Below are 27,738 nucleotides of genomic sequence, written 5' to 3'. Positions count from 1 at the left end.
TACTTTCTATCATCAAAAATGAAAGTGCCATGTGAGTGATTTGTTATTGCTTTAACAATTGGGTAACTGGTAAATTAATCATACTTATGGGTTCTAGGACTTGCTTACTAGAATTACTACAACTAATGTCCTTACATTGGTCAAGTATGTTTGGTTGCAAGGAGAATGGGAAAGGAATTAATTTTTTTCCTTTTAAGCCGTTTGATTCAAAATGAAGTCCAGTAAAAATAATTTTATTAAGCTGTTTGGTTGATTATAAAATTGATGTAAAAATTTTCAAATTTATAGATTGACCTATTTTATTGTAAGTGTCATGATATTATGGTATTCCATGACCCAAGACTACTAGCATAGTGTATCATTGAAAACATCATATGACTTGTCAATAGACCCACACTTACGTGTATATACTAATCACTGAATTGTAAACATATGCTCATGTCTATCTATTCATATTGCACAAATGCATGGATGGTCTAATCTTTGACGTTTGAAGTTTAGAGTCTACAAGGTGCAAAACAGAGGCACCAATACTGTGCACTACCAGCGCAAGCACTGGTCCCGTCGGCGGAGCCCCACCGAAGGCCTAGTATAGTCCACAAAAGCCGGTAGCACTCATGCCCAGGCCAAAGAGCACACAACTGTCCAATGCAAGAAACAGAGGAACAGAGGGGATTCGAACCTGCGACATGAGGTTTACCAAACCACTTGGGAGTGAGCTTGGGACCACTAGACCACCACCCCCGGTGGTTTTACTTATGTTTTTGATAAGTAAACTAAAATTACATTTTCATTCAAAATGTGAAAATTATTCTACTTGAGAAAAGTAATATCCTTATGACAAACACTTAAAAAATATTTCTTCCTAAGACAATAAATTTCACTTTACATTTCCTTTGCAATCAAAGGAACACTACTTCTTCTTTCATTCTTTCTTTTTATTTTATTTTATTTTATTTTATTTTATTTTTATTTTAACATTGGGTAAAAAAAAAAAGGGTTTACGAAGCATTTCTCTTATTATCAGAGCCAAGTTTCGATCTTGGGACCTGTGGGTTATGGGCCCACCACGCTTCCGCTGCGCCACTCTGATTAGTTGTTATTTAAAAGTTATGTATTATAATAAGATAGAGGATAGAGTGTAAGAAACTAAGCTAGTATAATCAAACATTTCAAATGGCGACATTAACAAAGGGCTTGTTTGGTTACATGAGTCTGGAGATTTCAAATCTATGGAGTCACAATTCATAAAATTAACTCTTTGGTTGTGGAATGAAATCTGTGGTTTCATCCTAAAAAACTATTTAGTTGACGTGATTTTTTTTTTATACAAAGAAAACAAATATTACATTGTATTGAGATCATTCAAAGACCTATCAATCCATATTCTATCACTTTGTCTTCCTAAAGCTTCGTTGGCAAGTTCTTGAGCAAATGGTGACATTAAGCAAGAAACTAAGATTTTCCTTGAGCATCCATTGCAAATTTTTATTGTGTTTCCCCGGCTTCTAGCTAATGACCTAGTAAAATTTGTTACTTCGGCTTAATCTCGATATAAAGTTTTATAAAAAGTTTTATCTCGTGAATTTCACTTTGTAAATGTAGAATTTTATATGTTGAAAAGTTTTCTATTGTATTTTTTTCTCTAATAAAACAAATATTATTACATTTGTCACTTTTTTATTAAAAAATAAAGAAAATGAAAAAATTTAACAAAATAAAAAATTTTGAAGTAAAATTGCTATATTGAAACAGCCCCGTACACCCCTGGAATCTTCCTTCCTGTATTAAAAAACTCCAATTCATGTGCACTTCAACAACATTCTCACGGAGGTAATGTTATATAATTATTTAAACATGTAGTGAGACTTCGGTCATAACCCTAAACAGATTCGAAATCTAGACTTCATATTATGAGACAATGGTCTTTGCCAACTAAACTAATTCCTTGAAGTTTATTGAGTACCATTTTAGACACTGTATTTTGAGGAAGTTTTTAGATAAATCTCTTTTAGATAATTATCTTTAATTTGTATGAGTATCTTGGGGTACCATTTATTGTTTAAAGAGAAAATGTACTACAGATTTTAACACTTATCTCCCTTACAATGATGATGACCAAGAATGCAATTATCTGCTGCTGCAATCTGATTTTTTATTATCAATGTGTTTCTATACGTTTATCCAACGGTTGGGAGGAACAAGTGGGTATATTTCCAAGAATTTCTACCCAAAAAACTATTTCCGAACAATTAATTTTCCTCTTTGAGTTGTCTTTTGTATGAAGCTCTTGTCTACAGTGTCCGTGAATCAATTTTTACAAGATTTATGCTGCACATGGTGTATGGATAATCTACAGGAAAAATTAGAAAAGCTTGCTAGCAAATTCTTCTATGCTCTCTTCATCTCTTCTCGAAGAAGAAGAAGAAGAAGCTGCAAGATCCCTGAGCTCAGACAAGCTCCTTCCCAGTTGTAAAGACACCTTCTTTTCAAACAACTCCCCATTGTCTCTCTTATCTACATCCTTTTCCTTCAAGGTGGACATGATGGACTCTTCCATCAACCGAAAGAAACCAGCATTGTTCCTGTACATCTCAAATACCATCCCTACTTGCCCACCATGCTCCACTGTGTTCACTATGGCTGCAAGGGCTCCTGCAGTGACTCCCAGAAACGCTGCCCATGGCCATTGATGCTGGGGAGCTGATCCTACAAGAGCAGACCCCAGAGCTGCAATGCCCGTGAGTACAGGCCCAGAAATGGCTAGTGTCTTGTTAACTTTCAATGCCAACTTGCTCAGCCTCATATACTCTTCTGTGTCTTTCCTCTTCACCACCTCAACTATCTGTCTCATTTCCTTTTCTAGCGTTGCATTCCATCCATTGCTTCCCTTCCTTTTTCTACTATTACCAGCAACACCGAGTTCTTTCTGTTCTGGTTGTTGTGGCCACCAATTTGCGGGCTCTACTGTCTCTGGGAACTTGTCAAGCATTGCTCCAAGCAAGGGAAGAGGGTAGGCCCTATCAAGAGCCAAGACCTTGTCCATGGCATCCTTCACATCCCTTGCTGTGGGAGACCCAATTGCAAGGGTTGTTTGGATTTCCCTCTGGAGCTGCTTGAAAAGCCTCGCAGCATTTCTCTGCTCTTCGGCTAGTTGGGAGGGCTGGATCTTGCTCATCACCACCAGCATCCCCGTGGCTGCTGAATATAAGAGAGTAGAAGAGAGCTTGAGAGCCAGAAGAGGTTCTCCTGTGCCGCAGGTGGTGGCTGCCAGGCCAACCATGGTAGCAGCAGTGAGGGTGATGGCATTAACAGATGTGAGGAAGAGGTGGTTCCAGTTATCCCGCTGCTCTCCAACGCTTGTGTGCATCTCTGCTCTGCCTGCAGCTGCCTCCATTACCGCATAAAGTTCTGCTACTACCTTGGAATTTGGGGTGTTTTCATCAAATTCTCTTGTGGTTGTGTCATTGAATCTGGTTCTCAAGTTCAATTCCTCAATCAAGTCCCTTGCAGGAAACCTTGGAACTAAAGTTCTATTTGGTTGGAGTTTTGGGGCCTGGAGTGTCGCTTTAGTCCTGACGCTTAGACATCGCTTAGAAGATTCTGAAAACAACGATGAACACCCTGTGAAGCCTGATGCTTGAAGTGCTGCCATATTAGCAGTGCTGCTGATGATTTACTCAGTTGTATATAAGTAAGCTTCCGATTGTTGTTTTTGTGGATTCTAGATTTGGGTTTGGATCGTTTTTGAATCGAAGATTGAGAGTGAGGTTGAGATTTGGAGTTGATCGATCTCCAATATCACTCTTTATATTGAGAAGATGAACAGGAGAGAGAGAAGGAGGTGGAACCCGTCTCAAGTGGTTTGAAGTTTGAACTTTGAATTCTTCCTTAACTTATTATTAACGTGTTGACCTGAAATCATTGGACGGAATGGGCAAACTTGAGATTTCGTTTCTCCCACTTCTGATTTCTGAACGCTTCAAGTCATGTTGACTGTTGAGGGTTTCTACCAAGAAAAAAAATCATGTCGAGGGAAGGACTTGGAATCATGTATACTGATTCGTATCGGATAATTTGGGTCAGCAGATTCGGCTTGTTTCACTGGACCGGTTCATATTCTTTGACTGGTTCTCCAAAGCTAGTGGTTTTCTTCATGGTATTAAAGTTGGTTTATTTTGTTAACTTTTTTTTTTCTCGTCGGGGTAGAGTTTATTTTGTTAACTTAGTAAAGCTTCAATATATGATTATTCTTTCCGGTTGCTTTTCTGATTAATCATGCATAAAGGTATTGCCTTAGGCAGTGCTGGAAATATCCGTTGATGGTATTGAGATTACAATAGTATTTATGAGGGATGGCTGTGTGTATTACATTAAATTATGTAAGGTAATTACCACAAAATCACATAGATAATAACTTACATGATTCGGTTATGCCTATATCCACAGGCGTACTAAAACTTCTTCACTATGAGAATGGGACTTTTGTTCTTATCTACGCGGATATCATCGATAGAAGCCCTAGGTTGCAACACCCGTTTATAAAAATATCCAACAGTTTAAATGAATATAGTTTTAACGTTTTTCCTAATTTGCAATCGAACACCCTTGATTGAAAATAAATTTACAAGAGATGCCAAAATTTGGGAAAAATGGACTTTCAGATCGAGTTAAACCCTAAACCCTCTCTTCCATCTCTGATAGGTATACCATCTTCTTCATCAGCTAAACCCTAGCCAAACAACTTTGCTTTCCTTGTCTCCACCTTTAGTCGATTGATCTTTTTCTTCTTCGTCAATCCATCTAGACTCTGTACTTTCTAGCTCAAGTTGAAATCAAACAATACACTGAGGTTTTCCATGCTTGCCTCTAGAACCAACTTCCTTGAGGGGATGAAATCCTCACAATCTTCAAATCACAATGAATTGATTTCAAAAACTTTTGTAGTTTCCATGTAATATTATGAAATTCTAGAAGTTTAATTACTGCATCAAGCATGATGGGGCAAATAAATTTTGCGATAATGCTTCCGCTACATCTTTTACTCACTTCACTTGGTTTTGGAAAGCAAATCTAGGGGCAACAGATAGAATTAGCAAGTATAATAGGTTGATTATCCAATATTGAACATTTTTCATTTTAATCTTACCTTTCTACCCTTTATTTTTCATGCAAGAAACCTTTATCCAGCTCATTCATCTCATATGAAGCAGGGAATAAAATAAAGGATAATTATTGCCGTCCCATGTAATATAACTTAATTACTATTTTATTCTCTATACTTTTTAAAATTACTAATCCAACCTTAGACAGTACCTGTAATTATATTTTCCCCCTACCATTAAACTCCGTTAGTTAAGTGATGTCATGGCAACTTTTATTTATTTAAAAATTTTCAAAATAATTCCAAGATTTTATTCTATTCCAAATTTTCAAAAACTAATTTGGTAGCACCCTAGTTTTTGGCTTTTTTATATTTAGTTGCAATTTTGTATTACTTTTTCAATTTTTGTTATTACTTTCCAATTTTAAGATGTTCCTACTTCCATTAGGTTTTCACTTTTTTACTATCTAATTTGGTGTTATTAATATTAGGAAGTGCTTTTTTCGTAGGGGAAAAGAATAATTTAGGTAGTCTTTTTTCAGAATTCAAAATAATAAGAATACAACTCTAAAATTGGTACTTGATATGGTTTTTTTTATTTTTTTATTTATAAGCATAGTATTGTGTTTTGACTTTCCAATTTCAGAAGGATAAAATAAACATTAAACATTAAACTGTAATGGTTTATTAACATTGTTAAAACTAAGGGGGCAACAATAATTACATAAAGAGCAGGATCCATATTGATTAAGTATAATATAAGGGACAACAGTAATTATCTCAAAAAAGAAGTTTATGCTTCAAAAATCATAGCAAACCTCCACTTCTTTCTTCTTTGCCCTTTCTAGCGTTTCTTCTAATTTGAATTTATTTTGTAAATTTAGAATCTATGTGGGTGGAAATATAATTTAAAATTTTATAAAGTATCCTGAACTAACAACCTAGTCATTGGATATTCTGGTAGACAGGTATTAAAAGCCAATGCCTATGCGAACGATATCCTCGCAAGTGCAAACAAAAATCCATGAGAATGAAACTATATTTTTACAGTGCTTGGATTTAGAATCAAACTTAACCTGGCCCTGATACAACTTATTGAGAAAAATATTAATACCATGTTCACTATTTTCAACTGTATAAAAAATCGATGGATAAAATAAAATTCAAAAATCGAACTTGTGAATATTGTATATGTGTCTAACGTGCATATTACATAAAATTACGCAAATGTAATTACCACAAAATTCATATATAATGCTTGGATTTAAAATCAAATCTAACTTTGTATTCAAAACCAGATGCCCTATACACCCTTTCTCAATTCACAGTCTAAACCTTGAAGAGAAAACAAACCAACCGACGACTCTAAATTCTTACCCAATCAGCATTTACTTAACAGTTGAGTGAACTAGTCTTGTGCTAAACACTTGTAGAGTCTCACCCATGCTCCTATAGCATGTAACTTGTAGCCAGATCATCTGACTCCATCTAAAATCCTTGCAAAGTCATAATGAGGTTCATTAGACCTAGTGTAGGTTCAAGTTCGAAAGACACCGATAATGATGTGCCCTATTGTATCTAACATGTTCACAAGTTCAATGTTTGTTTTCATGAAATTTTTTGAATTTTTTGAAGGATTATCATAACTTTCGCAGTTATATTTGTGAAGTCAAAAAATTCAGTTTGCTAGAGATAGGGTCTTTTCCTAAAACACCTAAATAGCCAATAGGTATCTCTTTTGGTGGACTGGTTTAGTGGCTAACAAACAAACCTTAAAGAAAAAGATGTGTTTTTTGGATACAACCTTTGGTGGTATCTATTACTTTCCTATATAAATGTAGGAATGATTATTTATTCGTACACCAAAAATTGTTTGAAAAACTTCGTTTTTTTTATTTCTTTAAACTATATCATCAAAACTGATTGATGAATGTAGCTTTTGGATCCCTTACGCCATCAATTAAGAAGTGCACCATATGCGATAAAAGGGTTGATTGATCTTGAGGTGAAAACACACTAATAACCTGTATGCACTATTTGAGGTGTTTAAATATCTAAAATAGGACCGTCCACCACCGACATGTCTCAGCTCCCCCAATTTTGTTTGTGTATCACTAGATAGACATGCGTAACTAAGCTTTCGACAAGGAAGTTATTCATGTTTGAAACAGATAAGTTCTCAAACTTATTATTTTACTTCATTTGTTTTATACGATTGTCCTTCACACATTATAGTTCTAACATGGTCTAGAGCACTTTTGAATTGAAGATTGAGAGTGAGGTATCATGCCATTTCTGATAAGAAATTCATTTCTTAATGGATGAGTGACTCACGTCCACAACTCACACCAAAGGACTGATATTAGATTTTGAATAAAAAATATTGAATTTTTTATATGAGACCCCTCCGTTTCCATTGGAAACTCAGTGCACCCCCCCTCAAAAATTGAAATCTTACAAAGCCCCCTCCATATTTGACACCGTTAGGTTTTCGTTAGTTTTAACTTTAATTTGACAATTTTACCTTATTGAATAGATTTATTTAAAATCCTAAAAAGTTTTTACAAGCCCCCTCCATTTCAATTGGAAACATTCAACACCTCCCCAAAATCAAAATCTTACAAAGCCTCGTCCACACTTCACACGATCTGTTTTCTTTTAGCCGTGATATGATTTTACTTGTTCATACTTCACACACAATTATAAATTTATATAAAATCATAAATATATTTTTAATATTAATTTTAGAATCCTAAACAATATTTTGATGTCACCATATTACCCCAAATTATATGACTGAAATTTTTCTCAAATTAAAAAATCTCTTGCATAATCATTTTGTCACTCTATGGCTGATGTGGTCATATAAACAAATTAATTTGACTTTAATCAGTTACTGCTACCTTCACTAATGGTGCGAAGTGTAAAGGTGTCTTGTAAGGTTTTGATTTTGGAGGGGGTGCGTCATATTTCTAATGGAAATGAAGAGGGCTCATGTAAAAAATTCTTACAAGTATTATATAGAATTTCAAAAAATTTTATAAAGTGAGGGAAAAATTGTAAAAGCAAATTTGAAAATAAAAAAAGAAACTTGACGGTGTTAAATTTGGAGAGGGGGACTTTATAAGGTTTCAATTTTGAAGGGGGTGCGTTGAGTTTTCAATTGAAATGGAGGGGCTCATGTAAAAAACTCAAAAATATTTTATTTCAACCTCAACTCTTTGATGTGACACATGGACACGTATAATCAATATAAAATTCCTGAGAGAGAGAGAGAGGATGAGGTGGAAGCGTAGAACCCGTCTTTTAAGTGGTTTGATTTGGACCTGAGTTGGTTGCCAAAAACAAAAAAGAAAGAATTGGACCTAACTTCCCTAACTTATTAATATTAAGGTGTTGACCTGAAATCTTTGGAATGGGTAATCTTAGGTAGTGTTTGGTTCCGCAATTTTCTGGAATCCTCTTCAGAATCATATTTGTAGGGAATCATGAGTCTGTGGAATTAGGTTTTGTAGAATCATATTCATAAAAAAAAATTGTTTGGCTACCTTGATTCTGTTAAGTTAATCTGTCTGAAAAAACCATTTGGTTACCTGATTTTGAAAGTAAATAGGTCTGAAAAACTATTTGGTTACCTGATTCTGAAAGTGAATCTGTTTGAAAAACTGTTTGGTTACCTTGATTCTGTGAGTGAATTCAACCTGAATTACTTTGAACAACCATTTATTATTGGGTTGAGACTATTGAGACGAAGACGAAGAACTTTCTTAAGATTCCGTTTCTTCCAATTCTGAACGATTCAAGTCATGTTGAAGGACGGATTTGGACGATTTCAATTCTGATTTGTGTCAGATAATTTGGGTCAGTGAATTGGGTTTATTTCTCTGGACCGGCTCTTATTTTTTACTGGTTCAGCAAGTCGGACATTAACTAATTAACATGGAAAATCTGAAATGCTCAACAAAAATATGAATTTCAAAATGGAAAATTAGAAAACAAAAAAAAATTATCATGCCGAATGACTAAAATAACCAAAATGAATCCAATATCAAAGTTCAAAAGATGATTTTGGATTCTCCTTTTGAAAGAGTTCTCCTAATTGATTCAGCCATGTGATATATTCAGTGTCCAGAAAGATATCAAAGTGCCTAGTGTGTCATAAGATTCAGCCATGTGATATATTCCAATCAAAGGACTACGATAAATCCAATTAATGCTCTCAGATTCATAAATGACTGGTGGCTGAATCTTATAACTCATTAAGCACTCACTTGGAGAGGTAAAATTAGGGCTTCAAAAATTAGGTTTTTTTTTTTTTATATTGTGGCTGGTTCTAAGCGGTAAAGATTCTAATGCTGATTAGTCATTATCTGAATTTTTTTTATGAATAAATAATCCATTAAAGACGAAAAATCGAACATACAACGAGCGAGAAATGGCGAAGCTAAAGCGAAAAGACATAGCAACTACAACATAGCCAAAGGAGAAGGGCTAGACAGAGACTAAAAGAACACTATTTTGCGGATTTTTTCTTCTTTTTCTTTGAAGCCTTGCGCTCGTCGTTCCTGTAAGGGTTGTGCCCTTTAATATGGTTACTTCTTCTACATCTTGCATTGTCAAGCTCGGGTGTTTGGAGGGGGGTAGGAGACACAATAGTGCGCTCAGAGGGGTTCAAATTTATGGCTGAAGATAAGGCAGGGGTGTCCGAGGATGAGGCGTGAGAGAGAAAGTGAGGGGATTGGAAGAATGGGCCAAAGGGTTTATTAGAATAGGACCATGGAGCAAAGAGTGAGGAGAGGGGCTTGGGCCAGTAAGGTTGGGCCGAAGGGGAGAAGGGCCCACGGTGGAACAACTAGGAAGGGGTAAAATAGGAAGGATACTTTTTATCGAGGATAGGGTTGAGAGAAGAGGACGTAGGGTTGAAGAGAGAGCAAAGTGAGTCATTAATCAAAGAGGGAATATGGAGAGGCGGTGAAGGGAACTCAGAGATATCAAAGGCATTATCTGATTTTTGAATTAATGTTTGTGGTGAAAATGTTTCTCTTGTACCATATGCATGATGAAATTACTTTTATATCATCTATGTTGCTAGTCACTAATGACGAACACCTCCTCGTGAAGAGGTCATAGGTTCATCTCTCCCTATAGTATATAATAATTCCCACCTCCCTACATAAAGCTACCAATTTTGTTAGACCTTTCTTTTGGTCTCAGATGAAATTTTTTTTGGTATACATGGTGTTTTTTATATATTGAGGATGGGAATATTACATATGCTATCACTTAGGGGTGTAAATGGATAACCGAAATTTGCTTCTGAATTCGCATCCGCATCCGTTTAGGGGTATCCAAATCCGTCTGATTATTAGTAGGATGGGATATGGTATACCCCTTTCTTACCGATTATTATTCGTCCGATAAAATTATCCGATTAAGTTGCTTATTTAGATTTATTATTCTTATTTTTATAAGTTTTACCTATGATATGCAACTATTTTTCTATATTTTCTACTAAAATAGCTACCAAAGTTGCTAAATTTTTAAATTTCAAACCTAGCCCTCACAAATAAAAAGGTAATGATGTAATCAAGTAGTCGAAAACTTATATTCAATCTATATTCGTACCCATTTAAAAGAATCTACTTAGAAAATAATTATCCGATTATCATCCGAATCTGACAGAATCCGTCCGAGAACCGATAGGATGCGGATATGGATATACCACTATCCGATCCGAATCCGGTCTGTTTACACCCCTAGCTATCAGTATGAGCCAAACCCACAACCTCTTCACTAAAAGGTGTTGGTTTTAAATGATTCAATTTTAATGTACATATGTAGATCTTTTTTCTTTTGCTCCACAACAACCTTGTGTTGCCTTGAGGTGAAAACTTTTCATTAAGAAAAAAGATCGAGAGAGAATGATCTCTCCCTGAATCATCAAATAGAGCAATATTACATTTTCATTCAGACTTACCATTTACATATAATACGTGATCTAAAAATTGTAGTGTTGCGCTTGTAGGTCCATCCAAACAATAGACCCCTCCCTTGGAAAACTTATTAAACTCTCACAATATTTGCATGTGCTTTTAGCACAAACGTAGCAACCTCTTATGTAGAGAAAGTAAGACTAAAGAGATTTTGGGTTAAAAGTTAAAACCTCCGTCCCTTTCGAGTCTTCCTATTCGCTTATTTTTGTGATCATTAAAGAAAAATCTCACAAACATAAAAACCCAAAAGAGAAAAGGCGTAGAAAGTAGTCCATTAAAAAAATCTCTATAATAATGTCCTTTGCTCGATTTGGATACTTTTTGGAAAGTTTTCTAATTATATGCAACTATCTCAAAGACATGAAATCCATTTGTTGGATTGGATCTGAATGTATTTGGATCTTTTATTCTGATAAGATTCATTAGAATTTTGCAAAATTTTAATCTTCGTACGTAAATTTATTTTTTCTTTTCTTGGTAGAAATCTTCATACGTATATTCGAGAACAATGAATTTGTAATTTTCTTTCCTTTTATTTTTTAATCAGGAAAATATATAACTTCCCGTTAAAACGTTGTTAAAGAATCTGTAAATACACTTGATCTTACAATTCTTCTTACGAGTTGAAACGTACCAAAGATACTTTTTTTAAGGTATTTAGACACCCAATTTGTACAATACGGGTTCTACAGTGTCTTCACCCCAAGATCAGTCAATCCAACCCTTAAGATTACACCCCAGAAAGATTACTTAGGTGTATCAGGTAATGTTCACTGCTTGACAGAACAACGACAGGGAGAGAGAGAGAAAGAAAGAGGAGGAGGAAATTCAGTGTCCAAAATGAATACAAAAATGAGTTTATATAGAGCCCCAACAGCTATGGGTGAAAGGGTAAGGTCACCTCTTTTTGTGAGAGTACCTTTCAACTCAACTCTCTTCAGGAAGGTACTTATCCAGCTGACCTCCCTGCAGGAGATTGCCTCTCTAATGGCATCTCCACGTATTCACCCAGCAGTGGGCTCTCCAGAATAGGGCCCATGACAAAATAGGCCTTCCGGATCAAAACCCACGACCCAAGTCCCAAGTCATATAGATTTATATATATCTATATAATCATGGTAGGGTCACAACAGAATTCAGACTCGGTTCGTGTTGCCCAAATTAATAATACATGGGCCCTTACTATATATAAACCATATAATCAAATCCTCTCAACCCGATGTGGGACTAAATAAAACCATGGATAAAAGACACGATTAAAACAGATATTTATATAAAATAACATTAATAAGTTTTTAACATATTTACAAAACCTCCTCAGCTTACCGGATTGTACATTCTTGCCTTTTTAATCCCCTTCATTTCTGTATACTATAAACGCAAACAGGGTTTGTCAACTGACAAGACAAGAAAATAGATTCCCAGTGCATCCAAATCCTTTACACCCGTATCATATGCATAGTGCATTCAACTTTTTCCCTCACAGCCCACCTGAGGCTGCATTGGTTTATATCAGGTGGACTGTGAGAGGAAAAAGTTCGACACACCGTGCACCAAAGTAGAGGAAATTCAAATCCATTCTTGGTAGCCAACTTAATTCTAAGTCAGATCTGAAATGATTAGATGCTCCAAGAACAGGAAGGTCCTATGTTCTTATTGTACTTTAAAACACCGAACTTTTATTTATATGAACTTCATCACAACAATTTCATTCAAGAGATTTATGCCAACAAATTAAAATTGGATTGGCTAGATACACAAGCTAGGAGAGCCCACAAAGAGGATCAATTCTCCCACAACAAGATTAAGTTTGTAATTCATCAGTTCCTTCAACACTGAAATGGTGTCGAAACACTGAGCATATTGTCACCATTGTTGGATGGTTTTACTCCAAAATAAAATTTAATCATGATCTGGGAAAGTACCGCTTATGTGGTAGGTCTAGTCTATTACCATTACAGGAAGTTGGATTCACATGCGAACCTTCAGTGGTGTTTGGTCGCACTATTCTGCAAACAAAGAAGAGTTCATACTATAAGATACCAAGATAGCAGCATGAAGAGTTAGGACACAAAAGAAGGAATATGAATAACATGAAACAGAATTAGAATATAGCTCCGATAACAGGAAAAACAGAGAGTATTATTTATTTGTTATTCATAACAGGACTTTTCTTGTTCCTTTAAAGGTTCACAATTTTTTGGGTATAAATTCTGAAATATGAAGTTTGGTTATTTATCATGCAAGCGAAAGTGAAACACAGAACCAGCAAATAGTGTAACAGTAATTGTACTTTAGGCTCCTAACATGAAGATCTCGCAACTTCCACTCTGCGGGCATAACTCTCTCTCTCTGTGGTCTCTCTTACTGCATAGGGTAGTGATTGCAGTCCTGTCTATTACTTTAGCAAGTCTGGAACAGCCTTGTAGAAAGGGGGTAAAGCTGCATACATCTGGATACAGATAATCAGGTCTAAGACAGTAAAATGACCTTGAAATCAATCAAAATTTCATGATCATGAAGTTCTTCATCATAGAAACCTTGAACAGGAAGTTACTGATCTTCCAAGCTATAACAGATTTCGCTCTTAACCTTCTGGAACCCAGTTTCAGATGGATTTTCTGACCCTTTTGTCACTACAATGAGATGATTTCCATGCCATTAGATAGTACAGTACTCTTAATAAGCTTTCCAACAACACTTAAGATAAATAACATAATGGATATTTCCTTCTGATTATTGAGTATTTGAACAGAATATTAACCCCAATGAGCTAAAAGAAACTAGAGGCAGGCCTAAAATGACCATGAGTGAGGTTGTGAAGAATGACACAAGGCTTGAGGCTCAAACCTAAGTATGACCTTAATTAAAGCTAATTGGAGGACGCAATGATCCATGTTGTCAGCACCATGTAGCTGGGATTTTTCTGATTTCCCTCTTATCATGATGCTCCATCTTCCATTTTTCACTTTTGCTATTTCATTGTTTCTTCTTCTTTTTTCAAAAAAAAAGAAAAAAAAATCATTTTCATTCTTCCTTAGTCTTGATAGGACCAAGCAGCTGACCCCATTTAGTTGAGATAATGCTGAGTTGTATTGACACCAATGAGCAATGCTAGATAACAATTATAAGCATATAAAAGCAACCATGAAGTAGTCAATCTTGAAGAAAAGCCAACATTGATATATCACTCCTAAGAAAAGCCTAGGTTGCCAAATATATAAGGAATAGTCGATGTAGACAATCACCTTTCCACAACTTCATGTGTTGGGTCTCTTTCCTCTCAAAATCTACCTATTCCTTAGCTGGCATTACAGATCTTGCCCGTAGATTCAGAAATATTCCCCTGATCAATGGAAAATCAGCCAAAAACATGGAACTAGGAACACAGTAATAGTAAAGAAATACCACACAGTCCAAGTAGAGCTGATACCAGCAGCATGCGACAAAGCTGTGAAAGATGACACGAAACTGCAGAGGCATATATTGGTGATTTATCCAGCCCACAATTGGCCAAAACTGTACATTATCAACTCAAGATATTTAAATTCATTCAGAGCTCCCTGTTTCCATATATTATTAGGTTACCACAAATTAGCATTTGTAAGACAGAGAAGCTGGCATAGATACCATCCATGATGTTAACTGCACAGAAGGATAATCCTTCTTGATTTTACTCCTAACCTGATTCCAGGTTCTACCTGCATGTGAAGACTTAAATAAGTATAATAACATTGAACATTTTCCAGTGGCAATTATATCTGCCAAATGATTAGAAGAAAACCAAAATCAACTAATACAGAACACAATAAAATTAGTGAACTTCTTCACACATACTACACACAGGTGTTTGTGTCCTAAGGGTTTGGCTATGGATGGAAATTCTAGGTCTGTTAAGCTCCAACCAAGATTTGCTATATTTTAAGTACATTTAAGAACAGATTTTCAGTTGATTAGGCAACTAATCCCCCCCCCCCCTGCGCCTTTCACTTTTTTTCGAACTCTAGGATAATAGCTTGAATGGGCTTACCCTCAACAACCAACCCAAAGTATAGCATGAAAGCTATGTTGTTCCAAGGGGAAGATGTCAATTGTTCCAGCAACACCTGAAAAGAATATAACTAAACATTTCAGAAGCATTTCACTGACTAAAAGGGCAATAGTACCTAAAATTTAAGATCCAAGCTCATGGACAATTAACCAAATTCATTTTACTGATAAAATGTACCAAAACGTGGTATAAGGGTTCACTGAAACACCTTCTTGGCAACTGTTTTTGTGTCCTTCTTCCCCTTGAAAATTTTATCCAGCAGTTTATGCAGGAAGTGCCCAAAAGGCCCTCCATAAGCAAATCCAAACAACTGAAAGCAACATATTAGGAATTAGGACATATAAAAAATAATTATAATTTTAGATCTATAGATGCATAATAATACTACTTTGCATGTTCGTAACCACATTCTAAATGAAATCACCTTAGTGAGTTACTACTCTATCTATAGCAGTATTGCTTGCACTTTTGCTTATAGGCATCATGTATCTCAATATAGTCAAAAGAGACCATCTTTATCAATCTGAGAAGGGAAAAAATCCAACCAGTATTTTCTTCTTTTTTTTTCTCGAAGGAGCTGGAAGGCTTCCACTGGTAATTAGCTTGTGCCTCAAACAATATTAATACAGTTTAAGCTTACTTAGTTCAGCCAAAGCTTTCTAATTTTCAAGTAGCCAGACTAAGCTAGAATATTACCTGCCTCACTTGACATCATGGGAATAAAATGACAAACATCTATGAAATTGGCAGCATAGCCCCAACAAACTTTTGGTGGCAGGAAGGAAGACCTATGATGAATTCTTCTTATAAACATAACGATGTAAACTAACCTGGGAGGTTACTCTAGTCAATATAGAAATACATAGGCAGAGTCAAAAGTATCAAATATAACAGCTGATACAGGAAAATATGGCATTTACCACCACCCAGTGCCTAACCAAGAAATGCAAAAAGAATGTAAATAACATCATTTGGTGATGTTCTTTCCTGATCCAAAATCTTTGAACAGCAAGGCAAAAAGAGTCAACAGCACACTCTAAGTCATCCAAAAAGTCGAGGCAGGTGGTTTCTTTGGATGTTCACTGAGAACTTTATTCCAACTAGGAACGGAAAGAGTAAGTCTACCAGATGAGGCCTTTAAGCTTGGCAGTATAAGCATGAGCTTCACCATCTCCTTAAGGGAAATCTTATTTTTTGACAGTTTGCTTCTTTTTCATTCCTATCTTCATGACCTCGCAAGCATGGTCTTTATCTTTTCATTCTCCAAAAAATGCTTGTTGTTTCTGTTATGTTTTTTATTGGTATTCTTGTACCCGATTTGGAAGATGGAGTTGCACTAACATATTTTGGTGGGCAACTCGAATGACCCATTTGCAAAGATTTGTGGAAGGGGTGCGGGGACAAAGCCCCCGCGGTATAGTAGAACCCGACCCTATGGGTCGACCCACTATTTATGTATCTTAAGTTCGCCTACCACACTATTAAGAGATTTGGGATTTTCAATTAGGGTTTTGGGTGAGAGTTCTTGTAATGCCATTCTTGGCGATTGGTTGTGAGATCTCCTTCTGTTCTTCTCCTACATAGTGTAAAAACTCTTCTTCTTCGCTTATGGACGTAGCATACCACATCGGTGTGTGAACCTGTTAAATCTCCGAGTGTATTTGTTTTTGTTTCTTTTTCGATTCGCTATTTCGAGGTGTTTGTTTTAACATTTTCAAATAGAGAAAGTTATACCAACGCATTAAGCTATGTTCAAGAATGCCAATTCAAAAACAGTAAGGTACAAAAGGAATATATGAGAAGTTCACTAAGATACCAGGTTCATTACATGAAGAGGACAAAAAACTTTCCATCTAATAATTCTTTCAGTGGATTTAACCTATTTGCAACTAATTTAAGAGTTTCAGTAAGCACCTTATCAGCTACTCTGGTTGTCTATGGGTAATAGTGACCATAGCTGGAAAGGTCTGAGATACAAAATGATAATGGAATTGCACAGATGGTTACTAATATGTTGAAGGGTAGATAGATATCCACGTATGGACTTATGGTAGAGGATGGACAAACAAATCTTCAGTCTATAAAATCAAGCTGGAGAGAGCATTATTTTTACTTCCACTCCCATTTATCCAGTCCCTCATTTGAGTGGTTCATCCCTAGTGGCAATATCAATCACTTTAATAGTCACAAATGCTCAGATATCCAGTGGTCAAAACATCAAGCGCACATCATCATGTAAGAGTGAAAATAATGATTTACAACTTAAAACTCCAGGGATTCAATTAACCAAGAGATTCTTTCTACAGGTTCCAACTTACTATTCAGAACCAATTTCTTCATAGCAACATGTGAAGAAAGAACTAAAAATTACCACCTTACTGATGAATGATGGAAATAATTATTACATCAAACAGATATAGGAGTTTCAGTGGGCATCATTCCTTAACTTATTCTTGATGTTTCCCTCAGATTCAGCATGGCATCAGGTTAGAGCTGGAATTGTACCTTGGCATTAAGTGGTTTGGTTCAAGAATCACATTCCTTGGACAGCTACATAGTTTGCAGAGGTGCCCATCAAAACTCTCCCTACTATAGAGTTTCTCCACCTAAAGAAAGCGACCATCATCCTATTCCTGTAGCTATTACAGGAAAGAAGTGAAAGATGTTGCCAAGCTTGTTTTTTGGGGCAGTAGATTCATTAGTCTTTCTGGGTCCATTTGGAAATTCTTCAGGTGGTGCTTGTTGTCTGCATTGTATAGCTATACTGTAATTCAATTATATCCTATGCAGCGGAATAATTTTTTTCTTCTTTGAATGTCATTTTTGTCACTACAGCAAGAGAAATACATGTCGAGGCATTTCTATTCGAATAACATTTGTTATCTAAGTTCAACATATAACCATAAAGTCTAAGATCACATTTAAAATGTATTTCATACCCTAAGTCTCCATAAAGTACTACATTTAGTGTCTAACTTCAGATACCACAAATTAACATCAAGCAAACTGCATCAAACACAAGGTCTTAAGAATTTATCCAAACATCCCTGCCCCTTGAGCATTATTAACGAAGTGTTCAGACCCCATTTTACCATCCATTACTTGGGTAATTGTACATCCTTTCCCTTGATATCTCTAACACAATCAGAACGAGGGCAATCCACATATAAACGCTCTATAAAAATATTCCACTAATCACAGAAAGAGCTCAACTAGCTTAGTCATAAGAATATAATCACATCACGTTGCAAAAAGATGAATGATAAATCTGAAATGTATGACAACATTTGATCATAAATATATAAGCATGCATGATACTTGAAATAATATTGAGGACATGTTAAAAGACAATATGAAAACATTTTAGTTCTTGAAGTACATTGTTTAACCAAATAAGTCCAGTCATCACTGTGAACTACCATTTACATGTTAAAACTCAGGTTATCATAACTATTACTCTTCCAATCTCATGCTTCCTTTCTAGGATCTGTTACATTAGTTTTCTTACTAGCCCATACAAGAGCCTAGAAAATTAAAATAACCCAAATCGGAGTATGGACTTGGTTGCCTTTTCTGATGCAGATTGGGCTGAATCCGTCATTGATCGCCGTTCAACTACAGGTTATTGTACTTTTCTTGGTGGAAATCTTGTGACTTGGAAGAGTAAGAAACAACCCACCATTGCCCAATCTAGTGCTAAAGCTGAGTATAAGGCTATGGCTCACACCGCTGTTGAATTGATGTGGCTTCGTTTGTTGTTAGAGGAAATGGGATTCCAATTGCTGCCCCAATGAAAATGTTTTGTGATAATCAGGCAACCATTGACATTGCTAGTAATCCAGTGTTTCATGAGAGGACGAAGCATATAGAGGTAGACTGTCCCTTTGTGCGTGATGCAATCAAGAAAAAGTTTATCGCGACTCCTTTTGCGAGCTCTACTGACCAGCAAGCTGATTTGTTCAAGAAAGCTCTATTCAAACCAAGTTTTCAATCTATCTGTTGCAAGCGATACTACTCTACTTTCTATTTCTAATGTAGGAGTCTCACTACATAAATTTTGGGAGTTTCTAGAAAGCATAGTTTTTATTTTGGTGGTAGTTTCTATTTTCAGAACTTTATATTTTAGGAGCTAGAAAGTAACTAAAGCTGCAATTTTTTGTTTCTTTTTTTCCTAGAGGACAATTACTTGTCTCTCAAGTTGTATTAGATTCATTAGAAGCTATAAATAAAAGGGCTCTGTGATTCTAAACTCTTTAGCTATAATCACAGACCTCTTCTGCTGGTTTTTCATCTCTCTTCTCTTCTTCTTCTCTCTTTTCTCTGTTCAAGTTCAGCTGCTGTTTTGATTATTTAAAGCTTGTTTTCTAACAAAAGTAATTATCAAACCTAGATGGGATGGATAATATTGTTATGGGGTTTTAGGTAAGGGTAGGGGTTAACAAAATCTAATGGGTTGTAGAATTTGGTTAACAGAGAAATATCAGCTAGGTTTAAGGTTTTGTTGAGAGGTACTGGATGACCTATTGTTGGTAGGAAAAGGAATGGGGTGAATTTGGATCTATATGGGTATACTTTGAGATAGTTAGAGATGGGCAAATTTGGTGTGCGTTGGGTTTGGGTATAGTTGGGGACTAACAAATCTCTCTGGGATGGTTTTGAGATGGATCAGAGGAGTAACAAATCTTTGTGGGTTGGTTTGAGACACCTAATCTAACACTAGGGTGATCAAGGAAGCCTATGATCGGTATGGGAGGGTTTCTAGGGTTCTTGAAGAATTCTTAGGCACTCTTTCTTGATCTTTCTCTCTTCTTCCCTCTTTCTATCTTTTTCTTCTTTCCTTCTTTCTTTTATTTTCTTTTCTCTTCTTTTCTTTTTTTTCTTTTTTTTTCTCCTCTCTTTTCTTTCTTTTACTTTTCTTTTTCTGTTTTCAGATCAGCCGCAAGAAGGGGGGGAGGGGAGGGGGCCGAATAGGAGAATGAAGGGGGAGGGGTGCCGCAAGGTCAAGGGGAGGGTAGGGGTGAGGTATAGGGTTGCTGCAAGGGTGGAGAAGGGCCTGGGTATTTCACAAGGATGGGAAGGGACTCTTAGGGCTGTCGCAGGGTTGGGAGAGGGGAGAGGGGAGGGGTGGGGGATGGTGTCAAGTGAGAGAGGAGGAAAGGGAAGGGGATGGGGATGCTCTACTTACTTGGGGAAGCTGCTGAATTGTTGAATTGATGCTGGAACATGAAGAAGATACTCTCAAAAACTAACCATGGAAGAAGACCAGGATTCAATTACCTCAATAATCAGATTTGTATTCACTTCAGAGTGAGTTTACAATGAGCAGGGGTGGAGCCTTACAAGTAGTGGGAAAGACTTGACTCAAATTAGGAAATAAAGACTAACTCAACTGGGGAGTCCTTTATAGAATAGGATCCCCCTTACAACCGATTAAATAATCCACATGAATAAAGAAAGTAACTAGTTAACCAAAAGGAATCTTAATTTAAAATAGATTCCTAGTGGAGTCCTTTAATGAATAAAATACCTAGTTAAACAAAAGGAATCTTAATTTAAAATAGATTCCTAGTGGTACTCCAATTCTAACTAGGACTCACTTAGCTGACTCAAACAAGGAAATAAGATCAGATATGGACTTATAAAAATAAAACAAAATTACTGGAATAAAAATAGTTAACTAAATAGGTGGGGAAAATGACCAAATTACACCTAGGGGGTTTTGGCCAGCCTCTCCTTGGCCACTTTGGTTGGGCCTTGGGCCCAAATTAGGGTTTCGGCCAAGGAAAATTCCGTGCTTACATCAAAAACTCATGTAATGGATCCTAGAAAGGAAGCATGAGAAGGAAAAATTAAACCAATAAAATAAAAGTATAAGAAAGAATAGAAATAAATATAAACTTGATCTCTTCATTGGACATCAATAGGCTTCAATGCATGTTCAAAATCCCATTATATGTAATGAATTATTAGAGCAATTCTGATAAAACCCTACGGTATAGAGTGTTAATTAAGGGTATATGTAGTTGCTTTAGTAGAAATGACAAATATATTAATTTAAATGGTAAGATAGTTAAATTAGACTATGAAGACCAAAATGACTAAATCGAATCAATAAAACTAAAATCTAAGTCAAATTAAAGAATCTTGGGGAACAAATACCAAAGCAAATTGATAGATCAAGCGAGATGAATGACTTCAAATTAAAATGTATACGCCTTTGTAGGTGTTGCAACTTGCAACCATGGAGAAGAAAGACACTAACCTTGAAATCCTTCAGGTTTTGTTGACCTTGAGGTGAGTAAGATATAATCACATCATTGAGTTTTATTATATTTTGTGATTATTCATGTCTCAAAGTACCATCATCTATGCTTCACAAAATTTGTTGTATTTTTACATCTGAGAATGCTTTTTTTAATAAAATGTATGCATATATTCATATTTTAAGACTTTGAGCATAATGGAAACAAAATGATAAAGAACCTAAGTGACTACCAACCCTTTCTAGAAGAGGCTTAGGTACTGGATGAGGTGTGTAAAGACTATTGTCTTATCCTTCCTAGGGTTACAATACCTGGAATTAGGAGCAGATCATGCATAGTGTGATAGACATTGTATATTTGGAAATAGTCCTCCCTGGGGTTATGATGCCCCACAATCAGGAGTAGGATATCCCTTGTATACCAATAAGAGTAGTCCCCTCAAGGTCAAGATGCTTGGAAAATGGAGTAGACTATCTATTTCTCACGGTTTTATCGGTCCTCCCCAAGGTTACGATGCCTAGAATCAGGAGTAGAACACCCCCCCCCCCCCCCCAAATTCATGATAATTATGATAAACATGCAAATGGTAGTTCACAGTGATGACCACACTTATTTCATCAAATGATGTACTTCAAGAACTAAAAGGTTTTCATATTGTCTTTTAACGTGTCCTCAATATTATTTCAAGTATCACGCAAGCTTATATTTATGATCAAATATTGTATTATATTTCAGATTTATCATTCACGTTTTTACATCATGATGCAATTATTTGAGCTCATTCCATGATTAATGACTATTTTTACAAAGCATTTACATGTGGACTGCCCATTCTCTAATTGTGTAAGAGATATCAAGGGAAAGGGTGTACAATCTCCCAAGAAATGGATGGTAAAATGGATAATAATGTTCAAGGGGCAAAGATATTTCAATAAATTCTAAAGTCCTTGTCTTTGACAAAGTTTATTTGACATTAATTTGGGTAATCTGAAGTTAGGCATTAAATGTAGTATGTTGTAGAGACTCAGGGTATGCAATGATTTTAAGTGTGATCTTAGACTTTAGGGTTATATGTTGAACTTAGATAAGAAATGTTATTCGAATCCTCAACATGTATAACCCCGCTGTAGTGACAAGTATGACATTTATAAAGAGGGAAAAAAAAAAAAAGGCTGCATAGGATTTAACTCTGAGAGAGATAGAGAGATAAAGACAGATGGATTTGGTAACCTTTTTTAAATGGTGACCCGCGAAGGTCAATCTTACACCCACCCAGTCGGTATGTATCTACCCAAATACCCAAGGGAGTGATCCATAGTCACATGATCAAGTTTCACGTTAATTGCATACCATTCCACACAATACTTTAATCATTGAGCAAGAATCAACAAAAAAATCCTTTATTAAAGTAATAAAGTAATCAAGAATAAATCAAAGGATCTCAAACAATAAGTGGAAGCGAAATCAAAACTGGTATAAATGTTAATCCTCAAATGGAAAGTAAACTGCAAAGGAAAGAAGTCAAATCTCCTAAGGACTACGTAAGTATTCTTAATCAAATAGTAAATGTGAAACTCAAACGTCTCATTTTCTTGGATAATCAATGTCTTCATAAGCATAGGATTAATCTTGGTATGCACAGTTAGACATGCACATGAGTTACCATGCACGTCGTCAGTCCCGTAATTTGGTAAGTCGTACGCATTAGTCGTCGGCAACTTGTAATCTTGAAACGTCGAGGAATCTTAATCTAGAATAAAATCTAAAACAACAATTCCACAAGGGATGAGTTCCAAAGAACTCAACAAGTAATTCAAATATATATGTCCACCGTTCAAGCATGTATATGATAACAAGATATGGTATGAAATGCAATAAGGTAATGCTCCTGTACTCTAACCAATGCAAGTCTCTATTTAGGTAGACGCACTTTAAGATACAACACCAACCTTCTCTGGGAAGTCTCACAGACCCCAACGGCTCTAACAGAACTGGACATCACGACCAAGGTATAAGGATAACAGTCCTCTCATCAACCATGGTTGGGGATTAGGGCCACACTCTCTCACGACTACCAATGGCGTGAGCATTGGATCTTGTCAAGGAAATACTTAGCCCAATGCAAGTCATCTACTTAATCATATCATTCTAGGTTTAGATACCTCACCTGTGGCATCATACACTCAGTTCAATATCCTTCCTTATCTAAAGTCAATGTATCATATGGCTCCAACCAACTCAAACTACGCCTCCTCTTAACCCTATTGTTCATCCACATATGATGGGGGGGAAGCTCTCATGTCCTCTCATGCGTTGGTTACCTGTCTTGAGGGCCTATAAGCCCAATTGTAGCATATGCAACCCTACCAAGAAATGGCCCATACAATGTGGTTGTGTCCTCTCACAAGTTGGTTACCAATCTTGAACGCTCACCACCCCACATTGCTGCCATAGGTCACTTAGCATCCGATAGGGTAATAACATGATGGGGTTGCCTAACCACATTCATCTATACATCTTAGAAGTGCAAAACTAGGCTATATGTTCATTCCAAGGTTCCTAAGGCAGTGGTTGCACCACAACCCCAAGTCAAGTCCATCTTTATTTCAACTCAACCATGACACTTATAACCCAGCAAAACAATCATGATTTTATAATTTCAAAATATTACATGAATGTAAAAGGAAACAGTAGCATACAAGTCAATATGCAAGTTTGATATCATTTTTGAATTTAAAGATAAAACACATATAAATGAATGTCCTCAACTTGCAAGTAGATTGTACTTCTTCCAATAAAATCAAAAGACGACTTAACACGCCCCAAATAATCCTATTTAAATGCTGGTTCAATGTTACAATAAACCCTAGAAGTCCAACATCGAAAGTATAAACAAAATCCAGAACTGCAAGGGAAGGGTTGCATCAAAGGGTGGCCCTGGCAGACCCCTATCAATCGACCTTGAGGTTAGGGTCACTTGAACAGTGCAAGTAAGGGTCGCTTGGGGAGATCCTTGCCAGGAGACCTCTATCCAAGCACAAACAGCATCTGATTCGACACTCAGACGGCTACAAATTTGGGTTCCAAACAACTTTTAGAACGAAAAGAATATTGTAAAAACTCCTAAGAACAAGATCTAACTACAACAATCATTCAGTAACTCGAATTTAATCAATAATCTATCAAATCATAATTAGGTCTTCTCTAAAATCTATCCATAAAGAAATTGACAAAATAGGGTGATTGTAGAATCACTCCAGAACAAAATAAAAATAGGGTTTAGGTTCCCCATAATTATAGATCTCTTCACAAGGTTCTACCTTTTAACGAAAAATCAAACAAAGATGGGCTATACTAACAGAGGAGTTTAACTAACCATAGAAATCGTGGTTAGAACACGGATAACTCTATAGATGATCGGACGATCTTCGTATCATTCTCCTTCACAACAAACACTCTGACATGGACTGACGCTCTCTAACGGCTAAGTAGTATAATAATACACTTTAGGTCAAAAAACATCTTAAATAGGGATCCGAAACATAAAATACCACAAATACCCTTTCTCACTCGCAGGCACCAAGAAAGGTCACCCAGTCACCTAGGCAAACCACACCCAATCCCTGGAACTTAGTCCAGGAGGGTGGGAGCTATGTGGCTTCGCTTCAACACTTAGCTCACACCCAAGGGGGTCTTACCTGATCTTTGGGACCTTCCAAAAGTGTCGTCAATGAACTCTTGATCCACTTTCCAAATCCGCTAACGTTCGAATTAGATCCTCTTACAAATTTTAGCAGAACTCTAGATTCCTCATCTTCACCATCCACTTCCACTGGTTCAAGTTCCAATTCATTGGTTTATATCTGGATGGCCCACAACTACCTTCTACTCACATTCCGGTTCTCAGACCTACAATACGGGTTTCTGAGTTAGGATCATAGGGGATTTCACAGTCAGCACCCATATCTTACACGAATTTGGTGGTGCTACACTAAAAAATTGAATACATAAGGATATTGAATTTATATGGAAATGGCATATAGGAATAGGAATTTATAGGCTGATTGGATATACTCTAGATACCTTAAGGAGGATACTATTGGAATAGTCTCTTGTCCCCTACAAGCATCCTAGTTTGACATAAGATTTTGAAAGACAGACATTTTGTGGCTTTTATTATTAAATCTATATTATATGATGACCCTCCCACCTTTCTTTGGTTTGAGCACCCTATGGGGGTTATGTATAAAAATTTCATTCATTGTCTTTTTAAGATGGAAAAAAACCTCCCATTATCATTGTTTCTAGATGAAGCACAGGTCAGGTGTTCGCTCTGAGTATGATTGAGGCTCACACAGCTTTTGAGAGGATTAGTGGCCTAGAGGTCTGAGGATCTGGTAGAGTGGAAGACTCCCACATCTGGGCACTTCTCCTCAAGTTTCCATCTGGAATTAGGGGAGATCCTTGTCTGAATCAGTTTCTTGACTTGACTTAATTTAAGAACTAATCTTTATTGTGCGGAAGAGTTTCGACTAAGACTCTCTACTCAACAATTCTTGTAATCTGGAAATATTTCCTTCCCATTGCCTCCATGTTTTTGTTCGAACTACTCTTTATTGTGTGGAAGAGTGTCGACTCTCTACTCAACAATTCTTTTAATCCAGAAATATTTCCTTCCCATCGCGTCCTTGTTTTTGTTCGAATGAATTTGAGGACACTTAACAGTAATTCTTCTGATATCTGTTTCTTCTCATCTACAGAAAGGTAGTATTAAGTCAATGTTGGACTATCATTTGAGAGGTATGTGGCTGGCATTGCTAGATACAGATTGTTTAGATTACATGTCATATAAGTTGGATGGTCCTGATGTTTAATGGACTATAGTGGATGCTGTATATAGCTGTACTTTGTTTATTACTTTAATAAATCGACCTTGTACCTAATAAAAAGATTGGAAACTTAGTATAAAAATGTTAGATATAAACTTTGAGATTGCGCTTAGAGCTTCATTTATCACATTTGGATGGAACAAAATCATAGTAATTGGGCTAGACAAGATGTCAATTTTGGGAATTCATTTCAGGGGTAAAGATGCTAGCCCGTCAAAACACTTGCTCTGATGCTCCCCACAATAGGTTCTTGGTTTGCTTCTCTGCGGTTTACCTAATCAGCTTAATGGGTCCTTTGCTTCAACCGCATATCTGAGGTTGGTTCTTAATTGTATAGTTTTTCCTTCATTTTCTTCTTCTATTTTCATTTTGCTTCCCCAGCTTCTGTTGCAAAGGTCCCTTTTTTCTTCTGTGATTTGTAGAAATTTTGATTGTTCTCCCAGAAAGAATTTCTAACCCTGTGTTTCTTTGGGGGGTTTTTTCCTTCAAACTTAATCCATCATCTCAAACCATGTTCATAATTGTTTCGTTTAAGCCAGACCAAGCCCATCTTGTGGTTAGAATACAGAGCAAATTAGGCTCGTCGACTTACAGTGTAGCACCACCATTGAGAACGAAATCACAATTATTTCTAATGAAGTAATGATATTGCAAATAGTGACTAATTGCTAAATTCAAAAGTTGATCGAAGCCACACTCATAGCATGTGAGTTAAGTAAGTAAAAAGGGAAAATACATAAATAAATGTTACCACTTTAAGAAGAAGGCGTCTCAGCTGGAGTTTCTGAATACCAGAGAGCTTCTGAGAAACTGAATCGCTGATTGCAGCCAACACACCGGCAGTAATCGCCTTCAATCAAGCAGAAAATTTACCAACCAAAGAAAGAGAAAACAAACAATTGGATCCCAACTGGTTTCCAAACCCAAATATCGCAATTCAGAATTGTGAGAAGTGTTTTTTTTTTTTTTTTTGGGGGGGGGGGGGGGGGGGGGAATTCAGTTTACAACCGAACCTTAGTTCTCAAGGGATGATGATGGAGCTGTAACATGTACTGTTGCCATCCCTTCTTGGTTAGTGCCCCCATAATCCACTCTTTTTTCTTCTGTCAAGTTCGGAACCAGAGAGCTCTCTGTGATTTTCTTCCACTTCCCCTGTTATGTGAACATCGAACTTGTTCTTTCCCTTAACCTTCTCGGAAAACTATGGTCCAGAATCTTTTAGGATGAACTATGTCCTTCCTGTCTCCTTCCTGTCTCCTTCGACCTTTTGCTTTCATCTTTTGCGTCTTTACAATCACAGTGAATTTCACGTTCCATTCTTACACAGAGTCCTTGTAACAGAAGAACAGACAAAGCAAAATGGCGGAGCGCGCTGATGGCTGTGCAGGCGCAACCCTTGCGGACCCCTAAGGGGCACTCATGTAAAATTACTTCATTT

The 27,738-nt window shown here is 36.4% G+C and overlaps 1 protein-coding gene and 1 pseudogene across 1 annotated transcript; both read right to left on the bottom strand.

Moving 5' to 3' along the window:
• Nucleotides 1-2,310: 2,310 nt before the first annotated feature.
• LOC149002742 (putative F-box protein At4g22030 pseudogene) lies at nucleotides 2,311-3,765 on the bottom strand (annotated as a pseudogene).
• An 8,923-nt stretch (nucleotides 3,766-12,688) lies between these two features.
• Nucleotides 12,689-27,699, bottom strand: LOC149002741 (peroxisomal membrane protein PMP22-like). The gene is made up of 8 exons (XM_089137940.1): nucleotides 27,314-27,699; nucleotides 27,052-27,150; nucleotides 15,357-15,458; nucleotides 15,128-15,203; nucleotides 14,728-14,798; nucleotides 14,531-14,616; nucleotides 14,346-14,443; nucleotides 12,689-13,106 (listed from the first exon to the last, which is right to left on the bottom strand). Exons 1-7 carry the CDS (start codon nucleotides 27,383-27,385, stop codon nucleotides 14,392-14,394), a joined length of 558 nt encoding a protein of 185 aa, XP_088994066.1. The 5' UTR covers nucleotides 27,386-27,699; the 3' UTR covers nucleotides 12,689-13,106; nucleotides 14,346-14,391.
• Nucleotides 27,700-27,738: the final 39 nt, after the last annotated feature.

This window comes from Hakea prostrata, chromosome 10, assembly GCF_041222555.1.
Source record: "Hakea prostrata isolate BN-2017 chromosome 10, UWA_Hpros_2, whole genome shotgun sequence".
Taxonomy (NCBI): Eukaryota; Viridiplantae; Streptophyta; class Magnoliopsida; order Proteales; family Proteaceae; genus Hakea; species Hakea prostrata.
The sequence above is the reverse complement of the archived record's forward strand: the minus strand, read 5'-3'. Positions and strand labels throughout refer to the sequence as shown.

Excerpts from the sequence above, each read along its gene's own strand:
- LOC149002741 (XM_089137940.1), bottom strand. The coding sequence starts at position 27,385 with ATGGGGGCACTAACCAAGAAGGGATGGCAACAGTACATGTTACAGCTC. Across the intron at positions 27,151-27,313 it reads ATCATCCCTTGAGAACTAAG|GCGATTACTGCCGGTGTGTT; the intron begins GTTCGGTTGTAA and ends GCTTGATTGAAG. Across the intron at positions 14,799-15,127 it reads CTTTGGGTTGGTTGTTGAGG|GTAGAACCTGGAATCAGGTT; the intron begins GTAAGCCCATTC and ends CTTCACATGCAG.